The sequence below is a fragment of the Culex pipiens genome, chromosome 3 (genome assembly GCF_016801865.2).
Source record: "Culex pipiens pallens isolate TS chromosome 3, TS_CPP_V2, whole genome shotgun sequence".
Classification (NCBI taxonomy): domain Eukaryota; kingdom Metazoa; phylum Arthropoda; class Insecta; order Diptera; family Culicidae; genus Culex; species Culex pipiens.
Window position 1 is genome coordinate 85,219,529 of NC_068939.1, and position 24,955 is coordinate 85,244,483.

A 24,955-nucleotide genomic window follows, 5' to 3' on the forward strand; every position below is an offset into this window, starting at 1 on the left:
ATTTATTTCCGAAAAAGATCAGAGATAATGTTTCAAAAACCACTGCAAACATAAAAATAATAAAAAAAGTAATCTTGATGCAAATTTTTCCATATTAATTACATAAATGGTTGACCGAAACTAAACATTAGATTTGTTTACAGTTGCTGATAAAACCACGCATGTTTATTCAAAAAAAATTTTTTTTGTTGATTTATTATTATAAAATATTATTTCAAACTGCAATTATGATGCTTCAGTTAAGTACAATTAACTATAGTTTTGATTAATTTTAAATTCTTACGGCTTCAGCTTTTTTGATACTTTTAACATGAAAACAGCTAGATTTATACTCATAATTGAAAAAATATGCGTTTAGGTTGATAAAAACAAGCATTTATTGTATGTTTCAGAGAAACTTTTGCTTGGATACACAGTTTTCTTCATTTTTGAAAGTTAAATTAACAGGGGTCCACTTTTGGAAAAGTTTGGATTTTAGTTGTCCTATATTGGACCCCCCTAATTTTTGCTCGAAAATGGCAGTTCTTCGCTATATTTTAGTAAAGATCCTTTAACTTACATTATTTCGACTTGCTGAAGTTAAATAATCAGTCAAAAAATGATTGGGTGGTTAATTCAATCATAAAATATAAATGCAGTTTTGTTATGAAAATGCTAGTGGCCATGGCTGATTTCAGATGTCGAACTCAAAACACTTATTTTGGTAAAAAGGACAATTCAATGTCAGTCAACATTGTTTTAAATGATGCTGAACATGCCAAATAAAAGATTTGTAGACAACAACACGCTTGAAATTGTGATTTTATTGAATTTTTCATCAAAAACCCTTCAGAGGGTCCACTATAGGAAAGGGGTCCACTAATGGATAACGTACCCTATCACAGCTAAGTTGGCAAGTTCCGAAAGTCCTTCTCTGTCAAGATTTGCGACATCCTAACTTTTCGACACCCTCATCAAACGTCAAATCAGTACAAATTGCTGCCGGATCTTTTTCCGGATCGCTTCCAGAAAAGATCCGAAATCAATTTTGTATACAGTAGTTGTTCGATAACTGGGCTGAGAACGTAGCCCAGTCACCGAAAGTTGCTCGTTAACTGTGCTGCATAATATTTTCCAGATGAAATATAACAATAAAAGTAACTCAAATTTATTTACAATGCTTACTTTTCATATTTCTTTAATTGTAACTTGAAATTAAACAAAAGTTTGAAAAAAGGTTTGTTTATTTATTGAATATGATTTTTGCATCCATTAACCCCTTGGTCATTTTGGTTTGTTTTGGTTTTTTGACGTTTGTCTGCTTTTTAACTGAGCTACGGCCCAGTTATCGAGCGCCCAGTTAAACAACGCCCAGTTACCGAACAACTACTGTAGTTTGATATTTGCGGGGAGAGTCGATAAAATGTAAACAAACCACTTCGACCATCAGCCCATGTGAATACCTTATGATCTAGCCCATGTCTGCCAGATATTCGAAGTAGTCCGATGAAAAAAGGTTGATTCGATGTCTTCAGCAAAGTTTTTGGTTGTGATCAGGATTACTTAAAAAAAAGTAGCACTACTTTTTTCCATTTCTCCACAGAAACAAAATTAATCGCAAAAAAAATATTTTAAATCAGATTTTTGGATATGTGTTCTTTTGTTATATTATACCTATTTTATTCCTATTTTATTATACATATGGCATAATTTAGAAAAAAAATGTTTGGCCAATTAAGACCATTGCAAATTTAATGTTACATAACGGTGCTCTTTCACTAAAATATACTTTTTTGCAATTCCGTCGTGAAAATACTTACTTTTCCTGTCATTCTTGAACGACGAAAAAGCCTACTTTTCTGTACCAAAAGTAACAGAATCGAATAGCAACACTTTTCAAAATAAATGCTGAAAAGTTGAACTTTTCAGCACTTGTTTCGAAAAGTAACTCTTTTCAACATTTTTTTGATTTAAACTGTTTATTGACAAAATACTTGAAAATTTGACTTAAAATTTCACTCAGTGTGTGTTTTTTGGAATTGCAAAAAATGTTGTATGGAACTCGTTGCAAAACTTGATTTTTTCAGCACTCTTCGTATTTATCCAACTCGGTGAACCTCGTTGGATAAATGTACGACTCGTGCTGAAAAAATCCTCTTTTTGCAACTTGTTGCATAAACTACTATTTTGCAATTCCGTCGTGAAACTACTTACTTTTCCTGTCATTCTTGAACGACGAAACAGCCTACTTTTCTGTACCAAAAATAACAGAATCGAATAATAACCCTTTTCAAAACAAATGCTGAAAAGTTCTACTTTTCAGCACTGAAATGGATGCTGAAATGTTGAACTTTTCAGCACTTGTTAGGAATAGTTATACTTTTCAACATTTTTTGATTTGAACGATTCATTGACTCAATGCATGGACATTTGTCCTATAATTCTGTCCAAAGGGTGTTTTTCGGAATTGCAAAAAACGTTGTATGGAACTCGTTGCAAAACTTGATTTTTCATCACTCGTTGTATTTATCTAACTCGGTGAACCTCGTTAGATAAATTTACGACTCGTGCTGAAAAAATCCTCTTTTTGCAACTTGTTGCATAAACTACTATTTTGCAATTCCGCTGTGAAACTGCTAACTTTTTCTGTTCTTCTCGAGAAACGAAACGGCCTATTTTTCCCTACCAAAAATAACAGAACGTACAGTTAATACCTTTCAATACCAGTGCTGAAAAGTTGAACTTTTCAACATTAGTATCGAAAACTAGCAATTTTCAATATTTTTCTGTTTTGAACGGTGAATTTACTAAATACATGAATGTTTGACATACAATTCCATTCTAGAAGCGTTTTTCGAAATGCCAAAAAATGTTGTAAGCAACTCGTTGCAAACCTTGATTTTGTCAGCACTTGTCGTCTTTATCCAACTCGGTAAACCTCGTTGAATAAATGTACGACTCGTGCTGAAAAAATCTTATTTTTGCAACTTGTTGCATAAACTACTATTAATGTTAGTTGTTGGCAAAAACCTCATTTCTTTCGAGTCGAATGATTCGACGATTGTTGGAAAAAATCATTTCCGTGATCACAGACTACTGCGACGGAAAATCGTGCAAGTGCGTTTCCCTTTGATAAACTATTTCAAAGATTATTTTTCAGAATTCCAAAAAGTTTCAAATGAAACTCGTTGGAAATAAAATAAAATTGGAAGCAGCCTTCATTAAATTCACAAAAAATTATTATCCTTGTGAGAATTGCCCTGCTCTTGATTCTATAATTTCAAAATTACTTTTTTAGAAAAGACGAAAAAAAATATGTTTTCAACATTGAATGCATAGGGAAAGTGCGTGACACGTGGGGGGGGGGGGGATGGTCTGAAATCCCTAAAATCTCTGGACGTAATATTTGAACAAAACCGATAGATAACATGTTTAATGTTTATATTAAGCAGGTATTAGACTGTAGGAGCTATTACACTACAACTAGGGCTAGTGATTTTCCACGTAACTGAAATTACCCGGCATGCCAATTTCACGGCAATTTATAATCTGCCTAAAATCACCAAAAAAAAATTGTTATTTAAGAATAATTGAAAGTTACTGGAAAAGTTAGCAGTTGTTTGAGATATGTACAAAATTTAACCCCTGACACAATATATTCATGACAATAAAATAATGAGATCATTTTTATGAAATTATGCAGAATTTGTTCTAAGTCTCTGATCATTCCCGATCGGCCATTTGGCGGCCATCTTTTTTTTAGAAAAACATTCAAATCTTGATTCAGAATGTTTTAATCAAAAAATTGTTGAATGGCCGATTGGGAATTATGCCTTCCAGAGCCTTAACAGAATTTGCGATTCAGCTATCATATTTTTACTGAGATATTAAAAATTTAATTTGGTAAAATATCTTTAAAATCAAGAACATCCTTACTTATTTTTTACTTTTACTGCTCGTAAAACCTCCGGGACTCGGTCCTGGGCTGTTCCTCTCCAATTCCGCTGCGGAACATCCTTAAATATCTTAAAAACAGATCACATCCTAAGTAATAAATTTGCCAAAAGAAGAATCAGTGAATCAAAAAAAAACTTTATTTTGCTTATGACTTTCAGCGAAGAAAAATTTGAGTATTTCACAAAAGTTAAGACAAAATGTCATTCAGAACAGTGCATTAAACATTTTTTTCAAAATTCCATAAAATTAAAAAAAACGTTGCAAATAGCTTAACAAATTCCTAATGATACAATATAACAATATGTAAATCAGATCTAATAAAGAAAAAGTATTTATGACCAAAGAAAAGACAAAAACAATGTGCGTGTGTTATTAAATGCTCAATCATGTTGTTTTATCTCTAGCTTGTTATAACCAAACCATATTTCGCTGGAACTTTTCGTAAAACATTGTATTAAACAGTATCTTCAATAATGAGTAAACATTACCTTTTCCATTTTTTTATTGCTTGAATGAAAAGTCTATGTTAAAATACACTAAGGAGCAATTGACAGTCAATTCTTTATAATTTCGCGGCATTTCGCGTTATTTTTTAAACTTCACGGCCGTGAAATCGCGAAAAATCCCTAGCGCTAACTATGACAAACAAACTCGCACTTTTTCGTATTTGACAGTTCACCAAACTCGCAAACAAAGCAAAATGTATGCAGGCTGACGTTTCTGGCAACAACTGCAGGCAAGCTTTCAAAAAGTGTATGTTTTTTTGTCATAGTCTAATACCTGCTTTAATAACTATTCCATAGATTATCTCTCTTATGGTGTCAGATAAGGTCCAGCTTGTGATTATGCACTACCTTTCCTTTACGAAGCAACCGAATCGAATCCAGAAGGGAAACGATCACTAGTTCTGTTGGTCCGAGCCTGGATTTGAGCCCCTCGGTACCAAAAAAACATCGCTACAAAAAAACTAAATTAAAAAAAGTTTTAGATGAAAAAATACCCTTCTGGGTTATTAGTGATGTCTATTTCGGTGCTGGGAGTTGGTTAGAACCGAGTTATTGCAGATTTGAGAAGTGAAACGACGCAATATTTTTGCAATGGTTTTAAAGCAATTTTTAGTTTTATTGAGATCTACAAACTCTTTTTGAAGCTTACACAAATATTGTATGGTACGAAACAAAAAATGCGTAATGCCACCGCTTAAAAAGAGGTTTCTCTGTACCCAAGATTTCCCCTAAAATGACATGTCTCAAAGTGAAATTAATAGTTTAGTAACGAAAAATAGTATGGTTTTTTCACATATTTTTTTTTTTTTTCGATGAAAAGTTAATTTTTTTCAGAGTTTTTAGTGCGCCATCAAATCGAGTGTTCAATTTCGAGTGAAAGTCCCTTTGACACCAAATTTACTAAGGTCCTATAAACATATGAAGCACAGAATCACATTAGTTTTTTTTAATAAAAGGTCCTATTTTAATAAAAAAAAAATAACTCTAGAAATCATCATCATTTCAAGCTGAATTTTTTGAACAATACGTCTTTTTACAAATTTACAAAAAATAAAGAATTTGTCGAATAAAAGTTAAAAAAAAATTATATACGAAAACAACACGATACAAATTGCATAAACCAAGAAAAACTAGAAAATAATAACGCATACAGTTTTCACGAATGAGTCAAAGATTTACAGGGAATGCCTCAAATTATCCGGGAATCGAATTCGCATTTTATCATTTTCCGATTAATTATTGATATCTAATTGGAGTTCTGCGACCCCATTTTTGACAAATTTGAAATGTTGAATTCGCACGGTATGGAAGTAAAATACAGTCGATTCTCTGGCTATCGATCTTCTCGATATCAATATTGCTCCTGCTGTCAATAAATTTTTCAGTCCCTTCAAGAAGCTTGCTTTGATTTTTCGTTCTATAATTTGATAACTCTCGCTCTCGACGGTCCCTTCAAAATCGACAACGAGAGAGTCCACTGTATTTTAAATCGAGATTACCCGTGAAAGATTTATACATAGAAAGTTGTGTTTCACCTTACTTATCAAGAATATGTACGATTCAAAATATTCTATTCGTAAAAGTTGCGTTTTTCAGAAAATAATTAAAAAACAGGCTTATGGAGACGCCTGGTATCAAGCAAAAATTACCAATTATGATTAAAAATACATTTTGACAGTTTATAGTAAATCAAGTTTAATGCATGCAAAACATTTGAATTTCGACACATAATAAGGTTTATTTAAAAATTATTAAAATTCACGTGAACAACCATGCGCCTCCTCCAATGGTACTTTAAATGGTAAAACTTGTGTGAAGTTTTTTTTTTTTTTTTTGTTTTTTTTTTTTTGTTTTTTTTTTTTTTTTTTTTTGCCAGAACATCAATAATAATCTTTATTTCATTTCAATTCATAATGCATTCCATAATTCCCCTAGTGAACATTAGTTCTTTTAAAGGGTTTTTATGTTATGTTATGGGTGTTGTGTTTTCTTGTGTCGTGTTGTGTTGTGTGTTGTGGTGTGTAGCTGGTAACACTTTATTATTTTAATTCAATTCATCGCTTAGATCTAACGTACAATAAAGTTGTTTAAATTTTCACGTGTATAAATTGTTAATTTTCTTTTGAATTCATTGACTGTGAGTGCTTCTTTCATGTTTTCCGGGAGTTCGTTGTATAGGGTTGGTCCTCGGATTTTGAATCTTCTTCTTCCTAGTTCAGTACGAAATCCTGTCCTCCTTAAATCAGTTGATCCTCGGGTGTAGTGGTCGTGGATAGCAGCTTCAAACTCCCAATTGTGATGAATGTTGACGTTGTTTAAGATCCGGTACATAATTACTGCGACTGACTGTGTGTAGAGGCCATACATTGGCAGGATTTTGTGCTGTGGCATTGAATAGAGTTCACGTGTTGGATGTAGAAAGGGTAGCTTGTAGACAGCCTTAATACAGCGGTTTTGTTGCACTTGAAGTTCTTTTAAGTAGACTTTGGGACACGAGCCCCAAACTGCAATGGCGTATCGGTAACGGCTGTGAATGTATGCTAAGTAGATTTTCAGGAGCACATGGTGTGGGACGCTTCTAGACAGTCTCCTGAGGATTCCGCACAGTGATGAGCACTTTGCAATAACTTGCCGCACATGATTGTCCCAGTTGAATCGGTTGTCGAGGTAGACGCCCAAGTACTTAAAACATGCTACTTCTTCGATGACTGTGTTGCGTACACTAAGTGAGGGATATTCTGGCAATTGTGAATGCAGAAATCTAAAAATCATCATTTTAGTTTTGCTGAGGTTCAAAGCCAGAAGATTGTTTTCCAGGTAGTTGAACACTAACTCCATGTCTTCCTTCATTTGTTGTACTACTACAACCGGTGATGGGCATGCGTACGAAATGGCGGTGTCGTCGGCAAAGAGTCGGGTCTTACCGTGGAGCTGCAGTTTAGACATATCGTTGACGTAGATCAGAAACAGTAGCGGTCCGAGAACGCTTCCTTGGGGAACTCCACAACGAACAAACTGGATCTCACTGCGGATTCCAGACACGACGACTTGCTGTATGCGGTCGGACAGGTAGCTTTGTAGAAGGGCGTTCGGTAATCCGCGTAATCCACACGACTCTAACTTTTTCAGCAACATTTGGTGGTTTATCGTGTCGAATGCTTTGGAGAGGTCCAAAAAGATCGAGCCAGCAGACAGTTTATCATCGAGTGTTTTGGAAACTTCGTCAACAAGCTCAAGTATGGCTACTTCCGTCGATGAACCCTTACGGAAGCCAAATTGATGGCGATATAGCTGTTCAGTGGCGATTAGGAAGTTGTAGATTCTGGCAAAAAGCAGCTTCTCGAAGACCTTGTTCAAGACAGGAAGCACTGAGATAGGCCTGTAGTTTGACGGGTTAGTCGGGTCGCCTCCTTTGAAGTTACTATCCTTAGCTGAGGTGTGGACTACCTTTCAACAGATGACTAATCCAAAGTTGGGAACAGAGTTTGCGGGTGCACGATGCGGTAGTAAAATGGTACTGTGTGCGGACTGAGAGGATAAATCCCGAATTTACCGAGAGTACTTTACTCATGGGTTCATTTTCCAAAAAAGTTCATTTATCAAAAAAAAAGTACCGGCACCGAGACTCGAACCTAAGACCTTATTGAACCGTGCCTTTGCCGTATGGGCCACCATGGTTCGATGACCAAGTGGTCATTGGTCATTTGTCCATATAAGCCACTCAATAGGATGAACTGTTTCAATGAACGAATGAACACGCGAGTGGTCTTTACTCTCGCAAAATAGTACTTTCCTCACGTTTCTTTTCGTGAGTACTATCCCCTCGTTATTTAACTTTGGATGTAATATCACAGCTCAAGGAGTCATATCAGTAATGGGTATTCCTGAATTCTTCAAATATTAGCAGCTTAGTTTAACAGTTTACACACAGAGAAAAAGCTGTTTTCCTTAAAACAAATTGTGACGTTTTGGTTGATTTGTTTCATTAAATAAAACTTTCTTCCAGGAAACAAATGGAGACGGAAAAATGATATTTGCAAATACCGTGGAAGATTTACTTCATATGTTACATTTGAACGACGGTGGCCTAATTCTGATTCCGGCAAACAAAATATGGAACTTGGAACAGCAGCAGAGAGGTCGCACCAACGGCCGTTTCACCATTTGCACTTCCCAAAAAGAAAAGAAGAATACTACTAGAAACTACTCCAACAGAGCAACTGAATACAATAGAAAGCAGCAGCCAATTAGAACTACGAGACTTTATACGCTATAACATAACATACGTAAGGCACAAACACGGAAGAATCACATAGAATTAGGGTGGAAAAATGTTCCGAAAATGGTGTAAAAACGCATAAAATTTAAGTAGGAAAAGTGGAAACCCCCTCTTTTTTGCTTCATACCAACATAGAAATCAAAGACTGGATAATTTTTAAACTTTTTACGCAGAGCAAACAAAAAACGTCAGTCTCACTCCTAGCACAAACAAAAAAGTGCAACCTAATTGTAACTTAGACACACACACACACCATTGAACTGTAACAACCAATCTAACTACTACTCTTATCCAAGAACAATACAAAATTCTCATCGAACAAGTGAGTGGAAAGTAGAGATAGAGCGAAACAATATTCCTACAACACATTTGAACAAAAGTAAGGGTTAAGGGTTAAGCTTAAACGAGTATTTTTTCCACGGAAATTAGCCAGCAGTGAAAAAGCACTAGAAAAGAGAAGAAAACAGAATGGATTTGAATTAGGGCATAAGCAAACATAGTTTACCTCATAATCGAACTGCAAAAGCTCTCAACTACTAGAGCGAGAGTGTTTGATAAATTAAATGTAGCTGAATAAGCTCTGTTTTGTTAAGTTGTTTCTCATTATTCTGATCAATTTCACAACCTTTGGTTGTCGTTTTTAGAATGTTTGAATTGTTGAAGGCAGGGTGGGCAGTTTAACTGCGTAGAAACGTTTCAGTTTTTGTTGTTTTTACACACCGCACGGCTGAGTTTCATCTGTTAATCGAACGGTTTTTGTTCTTCATTCTACGCGTGGATTTGCGAAAGAAACGAACATTGTAGTGTAGCGTAAAATTGGTTAAGGGATTTTAGCGGATAAGGGCTTGGCAGCAAGCTACCATCAGTGAAAAGGAAATGAATCTTATTGTAAATGGTAATGAAATAAATCTGGTCTCATGAATACATACAAAGCTATTTGTTTTCTTCTTAAAATCATTTTTATTAGTTTCTTTTTGGTGCTGGAACAATGCTAGTTTACTGATTATTTTAGGGCAAACATAAAAATAATCCATGAAATGATAAGGTAAGTAACATTAAAGTAGTAAACATTCCTGATTTGGCCACAACTCTTACTCTTATACAATATACATAAAATTTATAAAACTACAAACTGGAGCGTATGGCACGGTATATCCGACGACACGACAAGACACTCGGTGGAAAAACCTTCGCAAAAAGTGTTCCTCACCGTGAACCGTGAAACAACCGTGAATGTCCAAAGTCACGGTAAAATTGAAGGACCCCTCGTTATTTCGTAAAATAAACTTTTTTCGCAGCACTGCTTGCTTGTAAATATTTATGTTGGATTGGAATCAGCTGTTTTTTTGTTGATTGTTTTTGAGGACGATCAGTGCGCCTTCGCGGAAGAGTGGCCACTTTGCGGTGTTGGCCGGGTACGACGTAATCCGAGTGGACTGGACTGTATGGGATAGAGCGAAAGGAAGATGTCTCGGCTAGACCGGATATCGGAATATTAACGCTTGGCCACGGTAACCAAGTTGGTTTGACTGAGGCCAACGGAACGGGATGTGAGAAGTGTTGGTTGTTGATGTGTGGTCGTGGACCGGAATGAAACAGCCGCTTACAGAAAATCCGCCTTGGAGGTTTTCCAGCTGCAGGCTGTTTTCGGATGTTTGAGAGTCGAAGATCCGCTTGAGGGTGTCTTAAGTAGCAAGGAAGCTTGGGCAGGACTTAAGTAGCAAAGAAGCTTGGACAGGATGATGTTCCAGTGCTGCTCGTAGCACCGGAAATCGAGTTTCCTTACCAAGAACCGTGCCAAGGCCGCATTCTCCAGCTTGGTCGCCTACCGCTTGAAAAGGGCTTAGTGCCGACGGAACCACCAGTCGTAGGTCTGTCTGTGTTCCGGGCCGTACGTGAAGCTTGAACAGGAACTTGTGGATCAATCTTCTCAATTAGCTTGATCAGCAGGAGCAGGGCTTGCTTGAGAAGTTCCATACTTCCGGGTTGTTGAAGAATCCTCGTCGCCGAATGATGTGTCCGGCCGTGGACCTTGATGAAAAAGCAGAAAAAAGAAAGTGGAAAGTTACACCAGAGGCCTATCAGGTCTACCTGTAGTTGTGACGAATGTGTTTGCTCCGAAAAGGATGAAGGGAATTGGACTGCAACCAGAGGGGAATAAGCTTATCGTGTCGGGTTTTGGAACCGTCGCAAAGACCCTGCATCCTCCAAGGCAATGATAGTGCTGGGTCTTAAGCCGGGTCTCACAGTAATGCTTTCATCAAGGGCAGAAATATTGACCTTTTCATCCAATTCTGCTACAACTTCCGTTGCAAGAATAAGAACTGTCCTGCAGAAGACCTCAATCCAAATTCGAAACGACTTCGCGTTGATTGGTCCGGCTTATTAAACCTTTGGATTGACGGTAGAATTGCGATGGATTCGATCTCGTCCATGAAGATGATCAACGGGGCAAGTTCGCGCACCAATCGGGAACCTTCGCCGACGAACTTTTGGACATCTCTTACTTTGGAAACTGATGCACGTACTTGCAGATGGTCTTGTCCAGCTTCAGCAACGCGAATTAACTCACCAATCTTGTCCGCTTCCAGATTGTACAGCCGCTCCCACGGGAAGTTTTTTTTCTATCTTCTATTCGATCTATTCTAGCAACTGGCGTAACGGGGGCATGCTCTGCCACATGCGCCGATCGATCATTTTGCACAGCATTGAACACTTGTCCGCCAGCTGGGCCCACTCGCGATGTAGGACGATCTTGTAGATGGCACGAAGCAGACGGGGACCCGCTCCATCAGCTTCTGCAGCTCGAGTTTCTCCTCCTCGCGGATTCCAGACTCACCGGACAACGAAAACACGCGAAAAAGTTCAATCTAGCTGAGCGTCGTCTTCAGCACCTGGTGTCGTGCGTGCAGTAGCATTGCGAGGCGATTTGACCAATTGCGTTGATCTGGAAGTGGCCACTTTTGTGGTTGTATTTGATGCGGCCGCTTTTCTCCAGATGCAAGGCTGTCGTGTGGACAAGATTGGCGCGGAAGTGCTCCAGCAACATTCTGAATCGTACCAAGCACGATTTAGGCGTTCAAAATATTAGGCATAGCTCTTGTCAAACCGGTTCCAGAACGCACTCGCAGGAACATCGCAATATCTTGCTAATTTGGAAGTTTCATCGATGATGACCAACCGAACTAGCTGGGTGTTTAGGCCGCGGAAGAGCAACTGTGTGACATCAAGGTGACCAAGACCAATACCATGATGCCACTGAACGGCAAGAAGGCTTACCTGCGGCTGGCATGGGCTACGTCACTACGACGCTTTTGATCTGGATGTGGTAGTAGAGGCAGAAGAGGTCAGAATCATTGTAATGAGCTCTGAGTCTAAATAAAAAAGTAAATCGTTTTCTCAATAATTTCATCATTGCTGTTGCACTTTACTTGTTTGAGCTTTTATGAAATCTATATTGCTTAGCTTAATATGTTTGAACTGCAGCACATAACAGGAGGTCACGCAATACCGTTTGTAACGGAAGGTTGAACTCCTACGACCATTCCAACACCACCACCAAGACTCGCTATTACGACCACAATAAAATTAGTCCATGTACGCGAGCACCCTCGAGTAAATCCGGGTACAATCCTCGAGGCCGCAGTGATTCCCGTACGATGTCACGCCCTCCTGCGTCCAAATCTTCTTCAGCTTCATCAACGGACAACCTGAATCTCCGTGGCACGAATCCTTGGTCTCCGTCGGCGCACAGCTGTTTCGTTGGTGCTCAGTTTCTGCTTGATTGGATTCCGGCTGCTCTTTAGCGTGCGCCCGAATCCGGTTACAAAATTTACGTCACTGGCCACCGAACTCCCATGTTCGGCCACGGCAGAAATACAGGCAGTTTACAGAACGTTCCGAGCCATCCGTAGCAGCAAAAAATCGTTGTACTTCGGGTGGGAGATCTTTTCCTCCAAGTCCACGTCCACCGGTGGACCAGCACAAATTTTCCCGCCGCCCTGCTCGATGCAGTCGATCTTGGTAATGTTGTCGTACTACGCTGAATCTATAAGTGGAAAGAAAATCCATATCAAGAAGTTGTACCAAATTCTAGCACTTACAGCATTTCCTCCTTCTTGCGACTTCCCCATCCACTCAATGTGCCGCCATGACTACGTACCGGTTGTTGACCAGCTAAACTTGCGCTCCCCCGGAAATCTCGTACTCCAGCATGGCCAACCATGGAAACTCGTTAATATCGGAGCGGAAAGAACTCGGCTCACTACGCTACCGCGCGGCCTCGTATCAAAGACGGTGATGTCTGTTCCTGAGCTGACCGGTGGTGGGTACGCTATCGTAGGTTGGCCAATGGTACTAGACGTGGCCCCGGTACATACGGAGGCCGCAGGAAGTCACGTTTCTCCCAGGTCTAGTAACTGGTGGCCGAAGAAGGCTGATCACGAAAAAAATAATAATTTTTTTTCTGTCAAAATGACATTTCTCGCCGTCACCAAGCCAGTGCTGCCAAATACAAGATTCTTTTGAACTTTTTTTTGACGTTTCCACTTTGACATTTCCAGTTCCCGAGGAAACGGAGGGGTAAGCCGATTTGGTACCCACTTTTTGGACCCGAGTGGCTTGTCGTGTCGTCGGTATATCCACGCATCTTTCCTCCCCTGTAGATTTTGTGAAATGTGATCCGTTCACAGAACGCTCTGTGAACATGATGCAGTAGGGCTAACCGTATTTCACTCTCGGCTAATCTTGGAGAGGTGTAATCTAACCCTAAGAATGTTCAGCATGCTTTTATCGGACTGGCTGAATCTATGCATGGTTAGATTAGAGCAATTTCAGCCTTTTTTTTAAATTTTTTGTATTTTTTTTATTTGCCTTATTCTTTGTAGGGGCCTTCCCTATGACAAAAGAAGCTGGTTGGCGTAATAGGTTTGGCCATACAAATTTGAAAAGCTGTCCATGCAAAAATGGTATTTTAGCACAGTAGTTGTTCGGTAACTGTGCGTTGTTTAACTGGGTTGCTTTTTAACTTTAGCCCATCAGTTAAAAAGCAGACAAACGTCAAATAACCAAAACAAACCGAAATGACCGAGGGGTTAATGGATGCAAAAATCATGTTAAATCAATAAAAAAACTTTTTGCAATAGAGGAGAAAAGCAACTCGCGACAAAATTTTGAGGCTAGGAATTTTGACAGGTATGATTTTCATAAAGTATTCGCCTCCTTTTCTCTCCCACAGAAAACCTGGGAACGAGGTAGCTGTCAAACTAGGCCAAAATGTTAAAGTCACTCACAAAATGAACTTTTAGTGATTTGAGTTCATTTCTGACGTCACGGTTTTCTCCTCTATTCCATCGTGAAACTACTTACTTTTCCTGTCATTCTTGAACGACGAAATAGCCTACTTTTCTGTACCAAAAATAACAGAATCGAATAGCAACACTTTTCAAAATAAATCGACGCCAACATTTCAAAAAGCATCATGTACAAACCATGCGTTTTGAGAAAAACGCATTTGAATGTTGAGCATCCATTTTTAATTCCCATTTTAATATAAAAGCAAAATAAGATGTTCTAATGATAACAAACGATGAAAAACGTTACTTTTATTGATACTTGATCATCCAAATTCAATAAAACATCAGTTCCGTAATTTTATTTGAGAAAAATAAACATAATTTCTTTTGAAATCACCAACGTCTATATCACCCTGCTGTCATTGAAGGGGACGCTTTGTTATGATTCGTTTTTCTTCGCCGAATGTACATGGCGCTTTGTTCATGTTGCTTTTTTTTTCGTCACGAGGTTCATTTTGTCTTTTGTTTGACAGGTTTACAGGGCTATATAAACAGGGACTGCTGATGGCAGAGATTTTGTTTATGTTACTTTATTTAAAATCATGATTATACGGACTTTACTGAAGTAACTTTTGCTCATTTTTGGTGGAGAGGTAGCCTATTAGGAGTACTTTCAGAATATGCAATAACCCAGAAAGTGTCAAAATGTACATGATGCCTTTTGAAATGTTACCGTCGAAATGCTGAAAAGTTCTTCTTTTCAGCACTTGTTTTGAAAAGTATCACTTTTCAACATTTTTTTGGTTTAAACGATTTATTGACAAAATACATGAAAATTTGACATAAAATTTCACTCAGTGTGTGTTTTTTGGAATTGCAAAAAATGTTGTATGGAACTCGTTGCAAAACTCGATTTTTTCAGCACTCTTCGTATTTATCCAACTCGGTGAACCTCGTTGGATAAATGTACGACTCGTGCTGAAAAAATCATCTTTTTGCAACTTGTTGCATAAACTACTATTTTCAAACACTTATTCAATTCAAAGTCTCAATTAAAGTAATATGAAAAGTATGCATTGTAAATAAATCTGAGTAACTTTCATTTTTATATTTCATCTGGAAAATAATTATGCATTGGTGGTCCCCTCGTTATTTTTTGTTCAGCCCAGTTAACGAGCAGCATTCGGTGACTGGGCTACGTTCTCAGCCCAGTTACCGAACAAGTACTGTATTCTAGAATTTGCATCTCCAGTACTTCGAACTAACGTGTAATTTTCCAAGAATTACGAATATATCAAAATTGAGACCAAAAATGCCTACAGGGCATAAAATTTATGAGAAAACCTGCGATTGGCCGAAAAGTTAATTCCGTAGGCTTATAGTCCATAAAATTACCTTTCTTTTGACCCATAAGAGTATGGGTGTTGGAGGCTGTTGCAAAATGATATTAAGGTTTTAAAAAAATCTATTTTTAACAATAATTTGCAAAAGCTATGGGAAAAAAGTCAAACCAATATCTGATGTATATGGCACATTTTAAAGTGCTTTAAAAGACCTTTCGAATGCTTCTAAGAGAGCTGAAATGGATCAAATTTTACGCAAATGGTACCAATTTTATGATTTTCATGTTTTTTGGACCTCAAACTTCAATGCCCGTTTTAACCCACTTCCCGTTGACGTAGAGGGCTCATATTTGGCATGAGTTCATCTCATGCATAGACAAACAAACGCTGAAAGTTTCATCCAAATCGGAGCACTTCGATATGACCTCTAGAACAAACCGAGCAAAATCTACTAATACTGCCTCTTAAGGAGTTTTTTGTTTCATTTTGTTTCTTTTGATGTGTTCTAACATTGACCAAAACATGAGATCGATCTGACGTTCTACAGCCAGAGTTCTTCAACTGTCTCATTGTAGACGCACTTGGCAGGAACAATGAGACAGCTGGGGAACAATGAGACACTCTACGAAAATCTATTATTTTCTATTAAAACATAATGTTTTTGTATTGTTCCATTGCAGGTGATTGAGTGAGTTTAATTAACAAAAGGTATTCTAAAAAGTATTTATATGTCGTAAAATCCATATATTTATACCAAATAACTTATATTTAAAAAAAAAACATTACACTAAAATAAAATAAAAGTACCAAATGCCTAAATTCTAGGAATTTTGCCTCCTTTCCTTATAGAGCTTTATGACGTTTCGCGTACACACACTAGCGCACCATTTGATTTTGCTGTCCGGACAAAATTTAACCTCAATCTTTTTCGTGTACGTACACGCAATACATGCGCACGTAGATTACTCTATTAAGTAATCCAAAAAAAACCCGATTACAAATTGGGTCCTAAAATGAAGCTTAGATTGCTGATATTATTGTTTACAGTGATAAAGCTATTTTTTCTGAGTACAATGACCTTTTGTACGACCACAAAGAGTATAAAATGGATTTATAAATCAATTTTGAAAAATTAACCTCGCGGTCCTTCTTGACAGAAAAGCTCCTACTTGACAGCTCGTTCCAAGGGGACCATAGTTGATCCATCGAAAAAATGTTGTCTAGCCAAAAAAATTTTTTTGCATTAAAATGAAAAATAGTCATCAGAAATGGTTTTTAATCGTGTTTTTTACCGTTGTACATAAAAATTGACATAGGGCTTTAGTACCCAATTAAGGAAAAGTGGCAAAATTCCTAGAATTCAGGAATTTGGTACTTTTTTTTATTTCAGTATATATTTTTGGTTAAATAAAGTTAAAACCGAGGTTAAAACTCAATAAATATGCCAGAAAACACTTCCAATTCATGTTTTACAAGATTTCCATAGATTTTGCAAAGTTCAATAAAGAAAAATTAAAGTGTCTCATTGTTACCCAAATACTAACCTGATTGGTTGAAACTACTACTTGTGAGAGCCATTTTATCATTGTTCCCCGTGTCTCCTTGATGACTAGTCTACCCTAACATGACGGGTTTTCTTACAAAAACCACCCTTTTTACAATCTTTCGAACTGTAATCAATCATAAAAATAATCAAGCGACAATTTTTTGATCAGCATCCACACACACAGACATTTGCTCAGAATTTGATTTACAGCCTTTCCTCAGTAAGGTGAGGAAGGCAAACCGGTAAGTCTGATATTTGGCACCATAAAAGGAGGGCTCTATCACGACATTTTCGGGGTTCATCGAAATATTTCGTCGGGGGCTAGAGCGACTTTATTTTTTTTATTTTTTCGATTTCAAAAGATATTTATTTCTTCAGAAAAGTAGCTGAAAATAGATGGAAAACCTAGTTCTAGTCTAGTCCTCTAAAAAAACATTTTCGGGAACCTATTAGTTGATAAATAACTTTTTACTGAAACACTCTAAGTTTACTGTCCCTGATCGCATAAATGTCTCATATGCATTTTCATCGCTTTTGAGTTATTAATGCAGTTTGGTTCAAAATCGTGTGCACTTTCAAAAAAGACTGTAACTTCCAGTACTTTGTTCTAGAAATCAGGAGGAAATCCAGTTTTTCGCGAAACACGTAGCCTTAACTTGCTGTTTTTTTTGCATATGGGACATTTATGCGAACATGAGCAGTTTAGCATTGTCAATGCTCAAATTTATATCTGGGCAATGTGTTGCTGTATTTTCATCAAAATCTGTACAAAGAAAAGATTTTTATTTGGTCATCTTGGTTCTTCCAGCCTTGATGTTGGGGTAATTGGGTCCTAAAATGAAGCTTAGATTGCTGATATTATTGATTACAGCGATAGAGCTTATTTTTCTGAGTAAAATGACCTTTTAAACGACCGCAAAGGATTTAAAATGGATTTTTAATTCAATTTTGAAAAATTTACTTCACGGCCCTTCTTGACAGAAAAGGTTCTACTTGACAGTTCGTTCCAAGGGGACCATAGTTGATCCATCGAAAAAATGTTGTCTTGTCAATCATTTTTTTTATGTTTAAATAAAAAAAAGTGATCAGAAATGGTTTTCAATCTTGTTTTTTACCGTTGTTCATAAAAATTGACACAGGGCTTTAGTACCCAATTTCAATGTAATTCATGTACATGAATTAATTGATTTTTAGCGGCTTTTCTGAAGAAATATCCAATAAAATAAATAAAAATTTTCAAAAAAAAAACGATGCTCTGGACACCTCAACGAAATATTTCGGTGAACTCCTCAAAATGTCGGAAAAGAACTCTTTTTTCATGGTGCCAAATATCAGACTTCTTTATACCAATTTTGTTACATATCTAGGTTTTTTTTACAAGGTTCTGTAAACATATGAAAGATAATTGTTTATAGGACATTTAAAAAAACTATAGATATCTTCTTTTAATATTCTCGTAATAAATGAACGATTAAAAACTTTTTGTTTGCTTGGGGAGCGTTCTTTTATTACGTAACGCAGTAGGGGGGGAGGGGGGGGTCGGAGGCCGTGTTACGCTCCATACAATTTTTTTAAAATTTGTATGGACATTTTGTTACGAGGGGGTCTAAAAGTCCGATTTTTCGCGTTACGTAATAAAAGAACGCTCCCTTGTGTTCGCGTTTACACATTTATTTTAATATGTCAAGAAATTGACTGAAATCCTCACCCGTTACCTGGCGTAATGGCGTTACGCATCTCGACTTCGTCCACGCAGATGACGTTTCGCGTAAACGTCAGAGGTTCGCACTGTTTTCCTGCCGACAAATCAGTGCGCGATGCATTTTTGTTTATTTCCCTAAATCAAACAATTAAATTTTATTAGATTTATAACATTTTGAGCAAGTTTTCCGTTGAAAACAGCATTTTTCCACAATGTTTACGCTGTGGAGTTTGATCGAGGCGTCGCTGCTGTGTTTGAACGCGGTCTGCATCCTTCATGAGGAACGTTTCCTGGCAAAATGTAAGGACACTTTTTAGGGTTTCTTCAAGATGCAAATTAAACTCCTAATTGTTGCTTTTCAGTCGGTTGGGGTGCCTCTTCGGCCGCCCAGGTGCACGGATTTGGCGAAACGCCCTCGGTGAAGGCACAGGTGCTGAACCTGGTGCGATCCATTCGAACTGTTGCCAAAAGTAAGTTCCATAAACATGATATCCGGATTTGTATAATACTAATTTTGTTCGTTTCTTTCCAGTTCCGCTGATATTTCTAAACCTTGTAGCAATAATATTTAAATTATTACTAGGATAATGAATGTACTCATTTGAATTGGTTTGAATGTTTTGTATTATAAATAAATGTAATGACTCATGCATCGATCACAAATTTGCTAAGAAAGAACTTAAAATTACTTTTTGGCCTTCAAAGCTTTGAACTTATTTTCTAACCGAATCGTGTACGAATCCAGCTGATAGGCAGCGGCTTCCAGCTTATCTACAGTTGCTTCAATATCGTCGATTTTTTGAAGCAATGGTTGCTAAAAAGAGCCAAGTTATTCAACGCAATGCTTCAGCTATCCTTGAACCAACTCACCAACTCCTCGTACTTCCGGTTGAGCTCCTGATTCTTAACGCCGATAGATTCGGACATTTGCTTCATTTCTGCCACCTTGCCCATCATGGCGCGGTTCATGTTCTCGATGAGCTTGTAATCGTCCACGGTGGAGCTCAGCTCGGCCGAGATGTACTCGCCCGTCTTCTGGAACATTTTGGTCGCCAGCCGGGACAGGTTCGGATCGTGGGCGTCGAACGGTTCGAAGCTCGAAGTCGACGTGGACAGGGTGGGACCCCGCTTGGGCGAGTCCGTGACGCCGTAATCGCTGTCGTCCATCACTAGTGGGTCCAGTTTGACTGAAAAGTTTGCTATCGTTGAATCTTTAATTTAGGTTTCTCAATCAAAAGTGATTTCAAAGAATGTTATTTTTTAATTATTGGTATTGAAGATCAGAACCTTTTTGATGGGTGATTAAAATAAGAACGCCTTTAATTGCTCCGATGGACGTATTTTATACAACAACAGGAACCCGATTGGTTGGATGTGAATGCCTAAAATGGACATTAACTCTACAGGATCCGAAATAACACCCTCAGCTACCATTGGCCAAAATAACACGTAACAAACATCAAAAACTGAAAAAAGCTAATGCTTATTAAGAAATAAACGTTTAAAAACTGGTATGGATGGTTTCTTTTTTCACTTCCAGCGGAAAGTTGTTCAAACAAGACGTTCTCTCAACTACATATAGGACACTTTTCCGCTGGATGTCGTATGCCTCAGGATGATGAGTGACTGCAGGCGCTGATGTTGTCCTTTGTGTCAGATGTTCCAGGATGTACTTCGGCAGAGTACGACAAAGCTACAACCTCTCCGTCGAATACAATTGTTTCACTTTTCCATTTTTTAGGTTGGTGGATTACTTTTAACCTTGTTATCTCCTATAACCGTCTTTTTACCAGACCTTGCCAGGGAATGGGCCTACTCAGCAATAAAGCAACAATTTTATTTAAAAATTCATGCTGCTTACCAAAAATTCCAAAATTAAATTCGTGTTGTTATTTTATGTTTGTTTTCCTCCGATATGTTTGGAGCGCACAATAATGAAGATGTGAGACGACATTGAAAAATAAATCAGTTTACACAGCTAGTTGAAAGTACCCACAATCTACGTACAGTTTAGATATCAGTGTGGAAAGTCAATGTTGTGCTTCATTCGAGAAACCCTTCCTTGGCCTGATACAAATTTAAGCAAATAAAATATCGTTGGTTCAAAAGGTTCAAATAAAGCTTAATGTAAAAATTGAATGGTTTTATCTCTCACACATTTCCAACGTTTTTTTTGAAGGTTAAATCAGCAAATATTGACGTAGACTTACGTCTTTGTCGAAGGTACTGGGGTGTCATTCCAAAAAACCCGGGCCGAAGGCCCTGGAATATTGCGTCATCCGTCAATCGCTTATATCGTCCTTCCCTCAAATCGAATCGGCACGATTTTGGTTCCATTCGATTCGAAAATTATTCAGCAATTTGTTATTTAATTTTCAATGTTGGCAAAATAGTTTTACTATTGCAACAACTCAATGTTTTAAAATGTTTTCAAAATGCAGAGATTTTGCAAGCAAAATGAGCGCTTCCCACTCACGGACGGGAAGGTCAAGTACCTATTTTGAGGGGAAAATTACACAAGCAGCGCGACCGGTACCGGTCGCGAAAAAGGAGGGGAAGTAGTGGGCCCAAAAACATATATAAGAAACTGCGCCAGATTTCAGACCATCATTCACGTCTCAGACGTCGGACCGGCAGCAGCAGGAAAGCTCAGCCCAGAGCAGCAGCAGCAGGAGAGAGAGGGACCAGAACTGCAAAAGAAGCGCGCAACGCCTTCTCGTCGTCACCGTCAGCCAGTTGCTTCTCGATGGCCGGACCGTTTGGATCTTTCGTGGTAGGGGGTGAGGATTTCCCAACTCTTCGGAGTTGCCTCACTCCCCGTCCCTCGTCCCACCCGGGACGAGGCACGCGCCTGCTGCCGTCTCGCCGAACAGTTGCCTCTCGTGGGTCGTTGTTGTGAAACAATCAGGAAGGGGGTGAGGACTTCCCAACTCTTCGGAGTTGCCTCACCCCCCGTCCCTCGTCCCACCCGTGATGAGTCGGTGAAATGCCTTTCAGGAACTAGTGTTGGTCTTCGGGGGTGACGGATTGCACAGCTTTCTGAGGCTGCTCCCCCCCAACCCCTCTCTCTCCCCCACATGCTACCAAACTTTCATTCGGTTCGCGAAAAAATCGTTTTTCGTTCTTCTCTCCTCCATTCGATGTTTCGATTGTTTAAATAAGGCTTTCTAGTCAAAGATTTACCAACACATTCAAAGTATGGTTACATGGCAGTAGCGGTCCGATTGAGTTGACTGGAGTGTGTAAGTTCTGTCTTGTTGGGGGGTCCATCTCCCATTTACGATCTTATGCCGTTAATGTATTTCAAGTATCTAGCTAATTCTTCAAAATTAAGATATGGAAAACTCTATGTCCACATCTCAAAACTTTACGTAGTCTACGCCATTCCGGTTATGTCTGTGACATAATTACTTTGACTTTTTTATAGTTTGCACTGGTGTGAAATCATTTTTAAAATCAATGAAACCTGAGTTAAAGTGAAGCTAATAGGTTCCGGATATGACCGTCAGACATCAGTGACTGGTTCCGATGGGTCGCAAGTAGAGACCCTAAATAGGGAGACTGGTCTAAGTTTGCTAAATCGATCTTTGGATACGTCAAACTTCTAATCTTCTAATCACCTGGCATTGTAGCCAGGTATGTTTTTTATTGCACCAAGTGTGCAGAAAATCGCTAGTAACAATGTCTACAAATCTTAATTATATAATTAAAGGATTGTTTTATAAATCAAAAATAGTGCCCACCTAGTTTATGAATGATCTCAAAAACAAAATTTTCAATCTAATTTCAAGTTATAGGCAAGGAAAAGCAAATTTTGCATTTTTTGTTATTGAATTTGTAGATTGAACTGCTGGTTGTTTTAATTAAGTGCAGGAAAATAGTTTTACTCGGTGTCATCTAATAGCCCTCATTTTTTGAAATCTTGATATCATTGAAACTATAAGTTCGATTTTAAAATGAAAAAAAAATCATAATAAACTATTGTATAATGACGGAAAAAATGTTTTATTGAATGTGTATGATCAAAATTGATAAAAGCAACGTTTTTCATCGGTTTTTTATCATTAGAACATCTTCTTTGCTTTTATATTAAAATGGGAATTGTTAAATGATGCTCAACATTCAAATGCGTTTTCCTCAAAACGCACGGTTGGTACATGATGCTTTTTGAAATGTTGGCATCGAAATACTGGTTTACACGGAAAACCGGCATTAGTCTTTAAAGACTTATTTTTAGCCTTTTTTGAAGTTCGGTCAGTATTGTCAGAAAAAGGCCTAAAAATTAGTCTTTTTTCGGGCCTAAATTTTAGGCTTTTTTTAGAACAATGTGGGGAAGTAAGAAAAAGGCTAAAATATAGGCTTTTTGTTAGAAACCTTTAGAACTTATTCGCGATTTGACATGTCAGTTTTTGTTTGTTGTTCGAGCTGTGCGGACCTTTCAAGGCGTCAGGTAAGTTGGTTGTGGCAGGTTTTTCGGTGTTTCTGGGTTTGAAGGAGTGAACCGGTGCCGTGATGAGGTCATTGGGGAAGGAGCCGCCGCCGCCGCCGGGTGTTGAATGTTCCATTGAAAGGCGGGGACGGAACAAACGACGGGTCGTTAAATTGTCCGTCCCAAGAAAGAGGAGGAGGAGGACGGAATATTTAAGTTACGGTGGCGTGTTCCTTCCCTTGGGGACTGAGCACTACGGCATCGATTCAACGTGACCATCCGGACGGAAGACAATGAGGAGGAGGTGTTTGGATCGGCCGGGAGTTGGTGAAGGAAAACGGATGCTTGGTGCGTCGTGTCGTGAACGATGGAGAAGATAAATTTCAAGTGCCGGGAGTGTGACCAGACCGAAAATCGGTAGTGACCAGTTAGGGATTTGTGGCGTGATGGAAGTGGAGGAGAAAAGGAGTGTGTGTTTGTGGGTGGGTGGTGGGTTGTTGGTTAGTGTGTACCTGAGTGTGGGTCACTGGCGGAACCAGGGACCAGGGACACGTGCACCCCCCCCCCCCCTCCCCTTGCCAGGAATTTGTTCTAGATTTGTTCGGGAGTGTATTCACAAATACCGTAATCAAAAGTATTCTCATACATGTACCCCCTCCCGAGATGCCCCCCTTCCTGCCTAAAAAATTCAAGAAAATAAACTTTTTTTTCAAAATTTCAAATACAGATTCCCGTCATCACGGGTGACATTGAGACTGGGGGGTGAGATTGGGTCATAAAAAAAAGAGGAATTTTGTATGAACCAATCTCACCCCCAGACCCAATGTCACCCCTGATGACGGTTCTTGAAAATTTAAACTCAAAAATTCTAAAATTATAAGGTTTTAAAAATCTCGAATTCTCATGATTCTAAAATTCTTGGAATTTAAAATTCTAGTTTCACAATTTAAATAAATATTTCTGAATTTGCTAAAAAAAATCTTAACCCAAATAAAATTGAATTATAAAATTCCTCAAATTTAAATTCTAAAATTCTAATATTCTTGACTTCTTAAACTCTTGACTTCTTAAATTCTGGAATTCTTAAATTCCTAAATTCCTAAATTCCTAAATTCTTAAATTCTTGACTTCTTAAATTCTTGACTTCTTGAATTCTTAAATTCTAAAATACTAAAATTCTAAAATTCTAAAATTCTAAAATTTTTAACTTCTTGAATTCTTAAATTCTTAAATTCTTAAATTCTTAAATTCTTAAATTCTTAAATTCTTAAATTCTTAAATTCTTAAATTCTTAAATTCTTAAATTCTTAAATTCTTAAATTCTTAAATTCTTAAATTCTTAAATTCTTAAATTCTTAAATTCTTAAATTCTTAAATTCTTAAATTCTTAAATTCTTAAATTCTTAAATTCTTAAATTCTTAAATTCTTAAATTCTTAAATTCTTAAATTCTTAAATTCTTAAATTCTTAAATTCTTAAATTCTTAAATTCTTAAATTCTTAAATTCTTAAATTCTTAAATTCTTAAATTCTTAAATTCTTAAATTCTTAAATTCTTAAATTCTTAAATTCTTAAATTCTTAAATTCTTAAATTCTTAAATTCTTAAATTCTTAAATTCTTAAATTCTTAAATTCTTAAATTCTTAAATTCTTAAATTCTTAAATTCTTAAATTCTTAAATTCTTAAATTCTTAAATTCTTAAATTCTTAAATTCTTAAATTCTTAAATTCTTAAATTCTTAAATTCTTAAATTCTTAAATTCTTAAATTCTTAAATTCTTAAATTCTTAAATTCTTAAATTCTTAAATTCTTAAATTCTTAAATTCTTAAATTCTTAAATTCTTAAATTCTTAAATTCTTAAATTCTTAAATTCTTAAATTCTTAAATTCTTAAATTCTTAAATTCTTAAATTCTTAAA

At 37.3% G+C, this 24,955-nt stretch overlaps 3 protein-coding genes across 8 annotated transcripts in view; 2 read left to right on the forward strand and 1 right to left on the reverse strand.

The window, feature by feature from the left end:
• LOC120418653 (tyrosine-protein phosphatase non-receptor type 61F) overlaps nucleotides 1-9,653 on the forward strand; it is a 148,223-nt gene extending 138,570 nt beyond the window's left edge. Inside the window, exon 8 of the mRNA XM_052711074.1 lies at nucleotides 8,449-9,653. Within this exon, the coding sequence (XP_052567034.1) occupies nucleotides 8,449-8,473 (25 nt within the window). The 3' untranslated portion in view covers nucleotides 8,474-9,653. The remainder of the gene's footprint in view (nucleotides 1-8,448) is intronic.
• Nucleotides 9,654-18,676: 9,023 nt separating this feature from the next.
• LOC120418683 (immediate early response 3-interacting protein 1) lies at nucleotides 18,677-19,256 on the forward strand. Its single transcript, XM_039581146.2, has 3 exons — nucleotides 18,677-18,906; nucleotides 18,969-19,076; nucleotides 19,139-19,256. Exons 1-3 carry the CDS (start codon nucleotides 18,819-18,821, stop codon nucleotides 19,192-19,194), a joined length of 252 nt encoding a protein of 83 aa, XP_039437080.1. The 5' UTR covers nucleotides 18,677-18,818; the 3' UTR covers nucleotides 19,195-19,256.
• LOC120418682 (biogenesis of lysosome-related organelles complex 1 subunit 2) lies at nucleotides 19,213-20,601 on the reverse strand. 6 transcript variants are annotated; one of them, XM_039581144.2, is made up of 4 exons: nucleotides 20,468-20,532; nucleotides 19,894-19,988; nucleotides 19,477-19,805; nucleotides 19,213-19,420 (listed from the first exon to the last, which is right to left on the reverse strand). In XM_039581144.2, exons 3-4 carry the CDS (start codon nucleotides 19,771-19,773, stop codon nucleotides 19,292-19,294), a joined length of 426 nt encoding a protein of 141 aa, XP_039437078.1. In that variant the 5' UTR covers nucleotides 19,774-19,805; nucleotides 19,894-19,988; nucleotides 20,468-20,532; the 3' UTR covers nucleotides 19,213-19,291. The 6 variants fall into 6 exon arrangements, with proteins under 6 accessions (XP_039437078.1, XP_039437077.1, XP_039437079.1 ...); XM_039581143.2 differs by having other exon boundaries at nucleotides 19,477-19,817; XM_039581145.2 differs by lacking the exon at nucleotides 19,894-19,988 and having other exon boundaries at nucleotides 19,477-19,793; nucleotides 20,468-20,601.
• Nucleotides 20,602-24,955: the final 4,354 nt, after the last annotated feature.

What these genes read in the sequence shown, in the direction of transcription:
- LOC120418683 (XM_039581146.2), top strand. Translation starts at nt 18,819, where the DNA reads ATGTTTACGCTGTGGAGTTTGATCGAGGCGTCGCTGCTGTGTTTGAAC. An exon ending in GGAACGTTTCCTGGCAAAAT is followed by an intron (nt 18,907 to 18,968) that starts GTAAGGACACTT and finishes GTTGCTTTTCAG; the next exon opens with TCGGTTGGGGTGCCTCTTCG. An exon ending in CATTCGAACTGTTGCCAAAA is followed by an intron (nt 19,077 to 19,138) that starts GTAAGTTCCATA and finishes GTTTCTTTCCAG; the next exon opens with TTCCGCTGATATTTCTAAAC.
- LOC120418682 (XM_039581145.2), bottom strand. Translation starts at nt 19,773, where the DNA reads ATGGACGACAGCGATTACGGCGTCACGGACTCGCCCAAGCGGGGTCCC. An exon ending in ACCGGAAGTACGAGGAGTTG is followed by an intron (nt 19,421 to 19,476) that starts GTGAGTTGGTTC and finishes GGCTCTTTTTAG; the next exon opens with CAACCATTGCTTCAAAAAAT.